Source organism: Dama dama, chromosome 5 (assembly GCF_033118175.1).
Source record: "Dama dama isolate Ldn47 chromosome 5, ASM3311817v1, whole genome shotgun sequence".
NCBI lineage: Eukaryota > Metazoa > Chordata > Mammalia > Artiodactyla > Cervidae > Dama > Dama dama.
In genome coordinates, this window is record NC_083685.1 from 111,066,916 (window position 1) to 111,080,952 (window position 14,037).

A 14,037-nucleotide genomic window follows, 5' to 3' on the forward strand; every position below is an offset into this window, starting at 1 on the left:
TGGTAGAATGAATGGATTCAGTTCAGTTCAGTTCAGTCACTCAGTCGTGTCGGACTCTTTGCGACCCCATGAATCACAGCACGCCAGGCCTCCCTGTCCATCACCAACTCCCAGAGTTTACTTAAACTCATGTCCATCAAGTCAGTGATGACATCCAGCCATCTCATCCTCTGCCATCCCCTTCTCCTCCTGCCCCCAATCCCTCCCAGCATCAGGGTCTTTTCCAATGAGTCAACACTTCGAATGAGGTGGCCAAAGTACTGGAGTTTCAGCTTCAGCATCAGTCCTTCCAGTGAACACCCAGGACTGATCTCCTTTAGGATGGACTGGTTGGATCTCCTTGCAGTCCAAGGGACTCTCAAGAGTCTTCTCCAACACCACAGTTCAAAAGCGTCAATTTTTCGGTGCTCAGCTTTCTTCACAGTCCAACTCTCACATCCATACGTGACCACTGGAAAAACCATAGCCTTGACCAGACAGACCTTTGTTGGCAAAGTAATGTCTCTGCTTTTTACTATGCTATCTATGTTGGTCATAACTTTCCTTCCAAGGAATAAGCGTCTTTTAATTTCATGGCTGCAGTCACCATCTGCAGTGATTTTGGAGCCCCAAAAAATAAAGTCTGACACTGTTTCCACTGTTTCCCCATCTATTTCCCATGAAGTGATGGGACCAGATGCCATGATCGTAGTTTTGTGAATGTTGAGCTTTAAGCCAACTTTTTCACACTCCTCTTTCACCTTCATCAAGAGGCTTTTTAGTTTATCTTCAATTTCTGCCATAAGGGTGGTATCATCTGCATATCTGAGGTTATTAATATTTCTCCCAGAAATCTTGATTCCAGCTTGTGCTTCTTCCAGCCCAGCATTTCTCATGATGTACTCTGCATATAAGTTAAATAAGCAGGGTGACAATATACAGCCTTGACGTACTCCTTTTCCTATTTGGAACCAGTCTGTTGTTCCATGTCCAGTTCTAACTGTTGTTTCCTGACCTGCATACAGGTTTCTCAAGAAGCATGTCGGGTGGTCTAGTATTCCCATCTCTTTCAGAATTTTTCACAGTTTACTGTGATCCACACAGTCAAAGGTTTTGGCATAGTCAATAAAGCAGAAATAGATGTTTTTCTGGAACTCTCTTGCTTTTTCAATGATCCAGAGGATGTTGGCAATATGATCTCTGGTTCCTCTGCCTTTTCTAAAACCAACTTGAACATCTGGAAGTTCACGGTTCACATATTGCTGATTAAGTTGTCTTAATTCTTAGTGTGATAATTGTCCTAGTGCCTTTTAAAATACTTTTCAGTGTACAAAGATATCAGAGAGAGTTATAAGTAGCTGTATACAAGGATTTGACTGGAAAAAGCCAAGTAAAGAATATGTTGGCTTGAACCATACAAAATTTTCATTTTTGTAGGTCAAAAATAATTGATGATCTGCAGTTGAATATCTGAGGAGTGACAGAAGTGGCCCCTACAGGTGAACAGATGCCATCACATTCAAATCCCAGCAAATTTCCTGGTGGGGGCTAACTTAAAGCATAGCAATTTAATTCAACAAAAGGTTCATGATCTAGGCATTAAATAGGGATGGCACACACCCATAGGGCTTCCCTGATGGCTCAGTGGTGAAGAAGCGACCTGCCAAGCAGGAGACACAGGTTTGATCCTTGGATCAGAAAGATCCCCTGGAGAAGGAACCCACTCCAGTACTCTTGCCTGGGAAATCCAATGGACAGTGGAGTCTATTGGGCTATGGTCCATGGGGTTGCAAGAGTCAGACATGACTTAGCAACTAAACACACACACACACACACACACACACACACACACACACACACACACACACGAGAAAAATGAAGGAAGCTTCAGATGCTCACAAAGGGAAAAAAATAGAAAGCACATCAAAATATGTATTTTATTAAGTGAATATAAATACATTAAGGATGCCCTTAAGCAAGACAAAAGTCTGTTACTTTGTGTGGTAATCTGGTGTTTGTACTTGAGATATAGAAATCAAAGCTCCTTTTTTATTTTTCTTCTATCTTTCACATAGAGAAAATAACCAGCCATCTGTAAAAGATTGGGGCATAATAAGAATCTCACGGTCTGAGGAGCTTGGTGGGCTACAGCCCATGGGGTCGCAAAATCAGACACAACTGAAGTGACTGAGCAAGCAAAATAGAAACCAATAGTTTGTCCCAGGGGAGCAGGATTTTCAGGGAGTTTTGGTGAGTCAAGGCTTTCCATTGTTTGTTCATACATTTTTTTCTACCTCAAGCATGAGTCTATTTGTTTGTTTGCTTGCCTTTGCCATGCCATGCCACTTGTGGAATCTCAGTTCTCTGACCAGGGATTGAATCCAGAGCAGAGCAAAGAGTTCAATCCTAACCACTGAATCCTAACCACTAGGCAACCAGGGAACTCTTGAGCTATTTTTATAGTAAAATAAAAGTGAAGATTGTAAAATATCCTTCTGAACTAAAGGGGGAAATTTGTAACCGTGAGAGAGAGAAAAGAGAAAAAGAGAGTTTAACTTTTTTTTATTTAAATAAGGGAATCAAATCTTACTTCAAAATACATTAAGACTCTTAATATGAAGTAAACTTCTCAGTGTGATCCTGAAAAAAATGTTTTGCATGCTGCATTTGCTCTCACCCCTCACTCAACTCATGATCCATGAGCTGTCAAACATGTCAGCATCTGGCAGTGAAAATCCAGGCTTGTAAAAGGTGTCTGTTCTCCTTAGCTCGTGCTGAGACCTGCAATGAGATAAGATCTAAGATCTCCCCTTGGAATGTAGCACAAGGAATGTGAAACTTATGCTACACAGGCTCTTAATTGGTGTCAATCTATTTAGACAGTGGGGAATAATAAAATTGAAAAAATAACTAAACATTTACAAAGCCAAATAAATTTTACAATTGCCTAGATTCTCAAAGTAAACTCATGTCATTGTATGTCTCAGAGCACTCGGAGACTTGAAGTAAACCATACACTGATTTTTTTTTAAGCAGGATAAGGAAGAATGTATTATTTGCAGCAAATAAGGAAAATACAGGGACTCTTTCCCCAAACAGTCTTCACAAACATTGATTTTGAGGAATCTTAGAGAGCAAGAGACACTAAAGGTGTTGAGATAAGCAAATGTCATTCCATTTTCAAGTCTCTACATATCACAGAATGGGTTGTTAAAAAGACCCTTTGTGGACCTCTGGAAAAAGAACATGGGACCACTTAGACCAAATCTTGTCAAATAATTTAGTTTATTTTTGCCTTATTAGTTGATCAATGAAATTCATTAGAAAATGAACCTGAATTTCATCAGGACAATTTAAAAAGACTCTCATAATAGCTTATGAAGAGAATGCAGAAATTTAGACAGAATTCAGTAACTGCCAAGACATGTCTCATTTCCAATGATAGCATCTCACATCATTCAATATTAATAAACACTTGACCCCAAACTCAAGCTGAGACTCTGGATAAACAATATACTAGAAAGGCAGTTAGACAGCTTGGAGCAGACTCACTGGGATAGTCTTTTCTGCTGATACTCAAAGCACCTGGAGTTTGCTAAGGAGGATGTACTATGGCTAACTTGGACTCAAATTAAAGAATGATATGTCTGAAGCTGATGTTAAATCTGAACCTGAAGAAACTCCCTCTTCCAAATGATGACAATAAGCATATTAGTATGACTGGAGTGGGATTATGAACTTAGTCATATAAAGACAGGAACAGAGAATATCAACACAGGGACCAGGAAACTATTTGAGGAGTGATGGAAACGACCCCTTCCCCTTCAGGAAGTCACATGCCACTTCACTAAACAGGGATTTAGTCATTCAGATCCCAGCATATTTCCTAATGGGGTTGAGATGACTAACTTAAAGAACAGTACCTAATTATATCATCAGGCAGACATGACCTGGGGGAAAATATGGGCTATACTCAAAAGAGGAGGATAACTGTTTTATATCCTGGGCTGTTAAAGAGCAGCTAGATCTTGAATCAGGCTCTGATGATGTACCTTTTAAATGAATATTGAATATTTGAAAGTACTTTGAGGAGAGCAGATATCCTAGGGATGGAGGCAAAATTCAAATCACATGACAAAGAATGTCAATTCTGAGTGGTGAATTCAGTTCCAGACCACTACAAAGAGCAAATATTGCAATAAAGTGAGCCACACAAACTTTTTGGTTTCCCAATGCACATAAAAGTTATGCTAATGCTATCCTGTAGTCTATTAAGTATATAATAGCATTATGTATGAAAATGTAAATACCTTAATTTTAAAATATTTTATTACTAAGAAATGTTAACCATCATCTAAGCCTTCAGCTCAGAGTTGTAATCTTTTTGCTGGTGGAGGGTCTTTCCTTGATACTGATGGCTGCTGACTTATCAGCATGGTAATTGTTCAAAGCTTGGGGTAGCTATAGGATTTTCTCAAAATAAAACAACAATGATGTTTGCCACAGGCTTCCCAGGTGGTGCGAATGGTAAAGAACCCTCCTGCCAATGCAGAAGACATAGGAGATGTGGGTTCGATCCTTTGGTTGGGAAGATCCCCTGGAGGAGAGTCTGGCAACCCACTCCAGTATTCTTTCCTGGAGAATCCCATGGACAGAGGAGCCTGGGTGGCTACAGTCCATAGGGTCACGAAGAGTCAGACACAACTGAAGTGACTTAACACGCATGCACATACAATGTTTGCCATATTGATTGACTCTTCCTTTCATGAACGATTTCTCTACAACACCCAATGCTATTTACAGCATTTTACCCTCCATAGAACTTCTTTCAAAATTTGAGTCAATCCTCTCAAAACTGCTGCTGCTTTATCAACTAAGTTTATGTAGTATTTTAAATCCTTTGGTGTCATGTCAACCATCTTCATAGCATCTTCATTAGGAATAGTTTCCATCTCAAGAAACCACTTTCTTTCCTCATCAATAAGAAGCAACTTCACATCTATTGAAGTTTCATCATGAAAGTGCAGCAATTCAGTTCAATCTTTAGGCTCCACTTCTAAATTTAGTCCTCTTGCTATTTCCACCACATCTGCAGTTATTTTCTATAAGGAAGTCTTGAACCCCTCAGTCATCCATGAACATTGGAATCAACTTCTTCCAAAGTCATGTTGATATTGATAATTTGTCCTCATCCAATGAATCACAAATGTTCTTAATGGCATCCAGAATGAGGAATCCTTTCCAGATGGTTCTCCATTTTCTTTGCCCAGGTCCATCAGAGGAATCAGTATCTATGACAACTATAGCCTTACAAAATGTATTTCTTAAATTATCAGACTTGAAAGTCAAAATTACTCCTTGATTCATGGGCTGCAGAATGAATGTTATGTTAGCAGGCATGAAAACATCATTAATCTTGTATACCTCCATCAGAGCTTTGGGGTGACCAGGTACATTGCCAATGAGCAATAGCATTTTGAAAGAAATCTTTTTTATTCTGAGCAGTAAGTCTCAAGAGTGGGCTTGAAGTATTCAGTTAAACCATGTTGTAAACAGAGATGCTGTACTCCAGACTTTGTTGTTCCATTTATACACAACGAACAGTAGATTTAACATAGTTCTTAAGGGCTCTAGGAGTCTCAGAATAGTAAATGAGCACTGATTCCAATTTAAAGTCACCAGCTGAAGTAGCCCCTAAAAAGAGAGTCACCCTGTCCTCTGGAGCTTTAAAGTCAGCATTGATTTTTCTCTAGTCATGAAAGTCCCAGGTGGAATCTTCTTCTGATAGAAGGCTGTTTCACCTACATTTAAAATCTGATATTTAGTATGGCTACCTTTGTTAATTATCTTAGCTAGATCTTCTGGATAACTTGCTGCTAGGTCCTACGTCAGCACTTGCTGCTTTACCTCATACTCTTATGTTATGGAAATTGCTTCTTTCCTAAACTTCATGAACAAACTTCTGCTGGCTTCAAACTTTCTTCTGTAGTTTCCTCACCTCTCTCAGCCTTCACAGAATTGAAAAGATTTAGGGTCTTGCTCTTGATTAGGCTTTGGCATTAGGGAATATTGTCTCTGGTTTAATCTTCTATCCAGACCAGTAAAACTCTCTCCATATCAGCAACAAGGCTGTTTCACCTTCTTATCATTCATGTGTTCACTGGAGTGGCATTTTTCATTTTTTTCAAGAACTTTCCTTCACATTCACAACTTAGCTAACTTTTTGGTTCAAGAGGCCTAGTATTTGGCCTTTCAGCTTTTGACATGCTTTCCTTATTAAGCTTAATCATTTCTAGCTTTTGACTTAAAGTGAGAAACTTAGAGAATCTCCATTTCACTTGAACACTTATATTGTAGGGTTATTATTTGGCCTAAGATCAATAGTGAGGCTTCCTAGGTGACTCTAGTGGTAAAGAACCTGCCTACCAATTGCAGGATACATAAGAGAGGTGGGTTTGATCTCTGGGTCAGGGAGATCCCCTAGAGGAGGGCGTGGCAACCCACTCCAGTATTCTTGCCTGGAGAATCACATGGACAGAGGAGCCTGGCAGGCTGCAGTCCATGGGGTCGCAAAGAGTCAGACACAACTGAAGCAACTTGTCATGGATCAGGGAATAGGGAAGCCTGTGAAGAAGGAGAGCGATGGGGGAATGACTGGTTGGTGGGCAGTCAAAACAGCCACATTTTTTGAATTGAAGTATAGCTGATTTAACAATATTGTGTTAGTTACTGGCATACAGCAAAGTGACATATATATATTGTCATATTCTTTTTCTTTATAATTTATTATAGGATATTGAATATAGTCCCCTGTGCTTTACAGTAGGGCCTTGTTGTTTATGTATTTTATAATTAGTTGTTTGTATCTGCTTATCCGAAACTCCTAATTTAACCCTCCCCTCTCTTTCTCCTTTGGTAACCATATATTTGTTTTCTATGCCCATGAGTCTGTTTCTGTTTTGTAAGTTCATTTGTGTCATATTCTAGATCCCATATATAAGAGATATCACAAGATATTTATCTTTCTTTTCCTGACTTACTTCACTTAGTACGACAATCTCTAGATCTATCTATGTTGCTGCAAAAGTCATTGTTTCATTTCTTTTTACGATTGAGTGGTATTCTATTGCATATGTATATATACCACATCTTCTTTATCCATTCATTAGAACACGCACATCTTAAGTTCACCATCTTATATGAGAGAGGTTGGTGGTGCACTGAAACAATTATACCAGTATCAAAAATCACTGATCACAGATCACCACAACAAATACAACATTAATGAAAAAGTTTGAAATATTGCAAGAATTACAGAATGTGACAGAGACACATTCACAGATTACAGAGACACAAAGTGAGCAAATGCTGTTGGCAAAAAGGCACCAATAGACTTGCTTGACACAGGGTTGCCACAAACCCTCAGCTTTTACAAAAAAATATATTTGCGAAGCACAATTAAAAAAACAAGGTATAAAAAAAAAAAAAAAAAAACAAGGTATGCCTGTCTTTCTCAAAACATCCCTGTATTTTTAAAATTACTCCCCTATCCAGGACATAAATGTAAATAAAGATTTAGTTGTAAGCATGGCTCAGTAGGCTCAGTAGAACAATATTTATAATTGGAGGTTTGTAGGTTTAATGAACAAGTTCCAGCAAACCTAAAAGGAGCTAATAAATGCTTTGGTATTTAAACTGTTGCCAAGCACAGGAGATACAAGGCTTCCCAACACACCTTTTACCCTTGACATGTTTAAAACATGCAGTTTTGTATGTTGGCAAGCAGCCAGCAAAACACTTACTAGTGCAACAGAAATTCACAACAGGAAAGTCTTAGAATAAGATAGACTTAGATCGGTCAAAAAACCATTGCAAGATAAAATTTGAAATTTCGGATATGTCAAGGATTCTGGTATTAATTACCCAAATTATTTAAGGAGATGTGATTTCTTAAACTTACGATGTAAGAAGTATTGTTGAAAATTCTGTTCAGGACTGAGCTAAGATGCATTCCACTTACCTCATCCCTCCTCCAGCATGACTGAGGAATTTACATGGAAGATGTGGGAGAGAGGCTTTAGATAGAGCAGCCATCAATATTTCATTTCTAGAAGACATTCCACCCATGGTAATTCTTTTGCTCTATCAAGGTCCCTCTCCTCCCTTTTTTCTTCTTTTTAATTTTCTGTTTGAACTTCAGTTGCAAATAATTGAATTAGTTATATTCCTTATAAGGCATATTATCACTTTTGTCCTTGCAAGTTCCTTCTTAATTTTTTTCTTTACATACTTATGTATCAGTTAATTTAATTCCTGCTTTTCTTATGCCTTCTTATGCCTCATTCTCTTTCAATAGACAGCTATTTTTTTCTGTTTAATGTGTATTCCCCAGCAGACAGCCTTCAGATTTCATCTTCACCATCATCTCTCCTTGGTCTCTGCCTGTCAGTCCACATTTCAGGCTCACACTACAGATTTGGGCTTGCCAGCCTCCTTAATTGTGTGAGTTAATTCCTTTTAGTAAGTGTGTGTGTGTGTGTGTGTGTGTATACATATATATGTGTGTACATATATATATATATATATATCTTCAATTGGGTCTGTTTTTGTGGAGAATCAGCCTAACACAATACCCCATGGAAGGAATCACCACATGTTGCCTACCCACTCTGTTCTCCTTTAAAATGTATGTCATCACATATGCATGAGACAAGTGCTCGGGGCTGGTGCACTGGGACGACCCAGAGGGATGGGATGGGGAGTGAGGTGGGAGGCGGGTTTGGGATGTAAATCCATGGCTGATTCATGTCAATGTATGGCAAAAACCACTACAATATTGTAAAGTAATTAGCCTCCAACTAATAAAAATAAATGGAAAAATAAATAAATTAATTAATTACATAAATAAATAAAATAAAATTTATGTCATCACATAAATGCCATAGTGAACATCCTCCTATATGTCCCTTTATGATCTATGTAAGAGTTTTGGGGGAGGTGGTTCCTAAAATGTTTTGCACACCCAGAGTCCCTTGTTTAACGGGGAGGTCAGATCCCCTTTCAGAAGGGCTCTGTGCCATTGCTACAAGTACATACTATGAGTCTTCCTCTAAACTTTCCCCCAAAGAAAACCAATCCAAAGAACGAGAGTTTGAATTCAATAATTACATGCTAGAAATAACAAAACTTAGTCAAAATTTCCCTTAGACTATGTCTTTAAAACTGTCTCTTAAAATGTCAAAAACATAGCAAATACTTGCTAAAATTTTCTAAACAGTTTTAAATTTCATTTAAATTTGCCCTTACGTGCACTGATCACTAAAACCAGTTTTAAGTGACTTAACCCTTAATTATTTTCCATGGCCGAAACCTCATATTTATTTTAATCTATGGCTTCCTTGGACCACTTCTGTCTTTGCCTTCCCCAATCTATTCAGTGTGGGGAAACTGAGATGACCCAACTCAAAAGAGCTCTTGGTGGTGCCAAGGTTGTTTATCCTTGCTCCTTTCCAGCTTGAGCACCTATAATCTTAGACACAAACTACCCTTGCAGACTGAAGTAGACACAGTGATTTGGAGGGCCAAAGTCATTGTGTTCAAATGGAACCTGAAGGAAATCTACATGTAATATATTGAAAGGAATTAAAGCATATGAGAGTCTTACTCATTATGCTTAACCAGACACATTTTTATTAGCAGTTGTCAGCAAGAGTCTCCTTAAAGACTTGGCAGCATCCAAAGGTGGGGGCAGGGGGGGGGGGGGGGGGGCTGTGGGAGGAAAGGCTTTGCTGAAGTGAAATGAAATGATAACACCAGGAAAGGCTAGCTACAGCATGGGCCATACTTGCTGAAAGGTTTTCCTTGATTAGAAAGGACCTCAGGATAAATTTCCTCACCAGCAACCTGGAAGGAAAGTGGGACTAAACTCAGAGAAAAGTTAGCAAGCAGGCAGCATTTGTGCTCAGTCAGAGTCAGGCACCACGGCTATGCACTTGTAGAAAGCAGCAGACTTCAGTGCAGGTACTCTGTCAATGAAATGTTGCTTTGCAGAAGCTGGACTCATAGCTGGGTTGGCAGGAAGTCGGCAAGTAGGTGCCAGCTTTGCAGAGACTTGGGGTAGTTGTCAGAAGCAACTGGAGCCACCACTGGCTTATTTGCCAAAACCTGTCACACAGCAAGCTGGCTGGCAGGAAGGGGATTTGCAGCCACTTTGATTGCAGAAAGTGGGTTCACCACTAGTTGGTTGGCCAGAAAGCACGGTGCCACAGGAAGCTGGTTTGCAAGGGTTCTTTACAGAACAAGGGGGCTGTCTGTTAGCCGCTGGCTGGCAGATGAAGGATATGCATGGTGCAGGTTGGTAGTGAAGTGTCTGGCAAGGGGAGGTCACACAGCATGTAGGACTGCAAGAACTGAACACACAAGTAGACAGCTGGCAGGGAACCGGTATACAGGGAACCGTTCGGCAAGGCTTCAAAAGGTAGCAGATCGGTTGGTAATAAAATGATTTGCAGGGCTGATCTTCACCACGAATGGGCTGACATGAACCTGCATGGCAGCAAGTTGGCTGGCATGGACTAGCCGCACAGACAGTTGGTAGGCAAGAAGTTTCAGGACAGGAAGTGACCTCAGGGCAGGCTGGCTGACAGGACCCAGCATCACAGCAGGCTGACTGGTCACAAGCTGCCTGGCACGACTCTGATGTGTAGACACGTTCCTGGCAGGAGCTTTGTTGGCAGGGGCCGGGTTCACAGCACTTTACTGAACTGCGGGTGGATTCCAAACAGGAGGGCTGGCGTGAGCTAACTGGACCAGGAGACTGATCGGTGCCAGTTTCACAGCAGGCCGTGTAGGAGCAAGTGGGTTGGCAAGCAAAACCCACACAAGAAGTTGCTGGAAGGCAGGTAGGTTGGCAAGAAGCAGGTTCACAGCCAACTGGGGTGCTGCCACATGGCTGACTGTTTTCTTGGCATGTAACCAGTTGCCATGTTTTGCTCCGACAGGAACTAGGCAAACAGATACCATGTCGGAAACTGCCACCACTGGAGCATATGGAGGTGGTGGGCACAGCTGGGATGGCAGTGGCATCTCCACGGCAACAGCTGTCCCCCATGGTGCCAGTGCTAACCTTCTCAGGAGGCTGCAACCTCAGTATACCTGAGTTTGAAAGACATCTAATACATAAGGGCTTTTATAGTCCTTTGCTAGGGGTGTTGGCACAACAGAGCATCTTTCCTTGTTATTGTTTCCATCTGTTTGCATATAAACATCTGATTAGCAGGCTTCAGGAGCCTGGGAGACATTGTTCCCAGTTTAAGAATTTGTCTGTTCAGAGAAAAACCCCAAAATTCAAAAAGAAACATGCACCCCAGTGTTCATTGCAGCACTATTTACAATAGCCAGGTCATGCAAGCAGTCTAAATGTCCATAATAGAGGAATGGATAGAGAAGACGTACATATATACAGTGGAATATTGCTCAGCCATAAAAGGAATTAAACTGTGCCATTTGCAGACACATCAACGGACTTAGAGACTGTCATTATAGAGTGAAGTAAGTCAGAAAGAGAAAACAAATATTGTATATTAACACATATATGTGGAATCCAGAAAATGGTATGTACTTATTCATTCAGTCGTGTCCGACTCTTTGTGACTCCATGGACTGTAGCCCACCAGGCTCCTCTGTCCACAGAGATTCTCCAAGCCAGAATACTGGAGTGGGTTGCCATGCCCTCCTGCAGGGGATCTTCCCAACCCAGGGAGCAAACCCAGGTCTCCCGCATTGCAGGCAGATTCTTTACCACCTGAGCCACCAGAGAAGCCCAGAAAATGGCATAGGTGAACTTATTTGCAAAGCAGAAATAGAGACACAGACGTAGAGAATAAACATATGGATACCACACGGGGAAGGAATAGGTGGGATGCATTGAGAGATTGGGACTGATATATATGCACTGCTACATATAAAATAGATAACTAACAAGAACCTAACTGTATAGCACAGGAACTGTACTCAATGCTCTGTGGTGACCTAAATGGGAAGGAGTCCAAGGAAGGGGGGACAGATATACATACCTGTGGCCGATTTGCTTTACTATACAGCAGAAATGAACACAAGATTGTAAAGCAACTATACTATAATTTAAAAAAAAAAAAAAACTCATCTGTTGAGTTGGGGAGTTTTCATAGCCGAGTTTGGGTTCCTTGCTGCTGTGTCTGCTCTGAGCTAAGCTATCTCTTTTATAGCTTTTTCTCCAGCCTCCCTGAAGCAGGACTCTCCCCAGGTTAACCTCTCATCAAGAGGCCACAGCCCACTCTTCCACCAGGAATGCAGTTCCACACCATGCAGTTCCACACCTGGATCAGGAAGTGAAGCCCTGACCCAGCTGAGGGAGGATGATAGTAGAGATGGCAAACAGAAAATCAAGGCGTGCCTCCTAAGGGATACTTCAGTGTCTCCACCTCTTTCTAGAATCTTCCTGTTTGGTTTCCTGAAACGTGGCTTTACTAGTACCACTAATAATAAGAACAATAGTAATGGCTTCCACTTATAGTGTTGACTGAAAAAATAAATGCACAACCTAAAAGTTAAGAGTTATGTTTTATTTGGTGAGCATTCTGAAGACTTCAAACCCAGGACACAGCATTTCAGATAACACTGAGCAACTGTTCCAAAGAGGCAAGGGAGGAGTCAGGAGATATAGCAGCTTTTGCAACAAAAGGCCAGATAGTCAGAATGTGAAACCATTATTGTTAATTTAAAAAAATCAGACATATCAAATTAATGAAACTATAGCTTTACTATGTATGGGAGGATGGAAAGTTTGGACTCATTGAAATCTTTCCTTTGAAATGCACCCCAGCTATCTGAGGCCAGTATCCTATGTTTTCCGTATCCCATGTCTCCTCAGGACGCACTATTAGGGCTGGCTGCAGCACATCAGGGCAGCTGTAATGTGGTGGTCTGATGGCTGCAACATCCTTTGTTTATTGACATGGCTGGCAATATTTTTCATTCATAATAGCATACTTACTATGTACCAAGCTTTTGACTGCATTTTTCATTGAATCTTTGCAGTGATCCTACTTAGCAGATACAGTTGTCACCATTACATTAGAGGTACCAAAACTAACTCAGAGAATTTAAATCATGTTCCCAAACTTATGCCAGTAATAAGGGGCAGAAACAAGATTCAAACCTAGGTTGGGCTGATCCCCAAATCTTTTATCTTAACCACCTGTTTAGACCTCCTAACTTTGGAGGTGGAGAGGAAGACTCTAAAACAATGATTGAAGGCTGACCAGCCACACTGTTTCAAGCACAGGTGGTCTAGGTCCCATGTTGGGGATTCTCTGCCCACTCCAGTGACTGTAATCATCAGCTAGATCAAACTGGTATCAATACGTCCAATCTTTTAATTTGTAAATTTAAAACTACAAAATGTTTCATTAAGAAAGATTAAACTCATACTATGGAGTCAACAACATGTCAATTCTATAAATATGAAACACAATAACTAGAAGTTATATAAGGACATCTCTGCAAAGAGGCTTTTGTGTTAAATCAATCTCATCCAAAAGAGATTCGTGAGTGACTTTCCCCTCCTCTTTTGGGCTGGTCCAGGCTCTGCATCACTGACCAACTCCAGCATCCCACACTCATCCATGTCCTGGCATGATTCACACTGAAGATACAAGATGGAATAGAGATCATGGGTTTGGGGGTGCAGATGGGGCTTGTTTTGATTTCTGGCTCTGCTGCAAACTCGGTCTGCTGGACATGTTAGCTCTTTACCCATGAGTTCAAAGTACTGAGAGTTAATCAACTGCATGGCTACTGCTCAGGTTATTTTTATTATTACAATCTGCCTCACAATTTTCAAAGTACCTATTACAAAATGGCTTCTCTTCATTCTTGCTTTAAAACAATGAGAAAGTTTTCTGATCACAATGCCTGAAAAAGCCTCACCCTTGTCATAAAAATGTGTTTCTTCAACAACTGCTTTTCATGCTATGCCATCAGTCACTTCTTTTGCCCTCTGTCTCATTGCTACTCATT

The 14,037-nt window shown here is 40.5% G+C and overlaps 1 protein-coding gene across 1 annotated transcript; it reads right to left on the reverse strand.

Moving 5' to 3' along the window:
• Positions 1-10,129: 10,129 nt before the first annotated feature.
• On the reverse strand, positions 10,130-11,089 carry KRTAP29-1 (keratin associated like protein 29-1). Its single transcript, XM_061141196.1, has one exon. It carries the CDS (start codon positions 11,087-11,089, stop codon positions 10,130-10,132), a length of 960 nt encoding a protein of 319 aa, XP_060997179.1.
• Between the last annotated feature and the right edge of the window lie 2,948 nt (positions 11,090-14,037).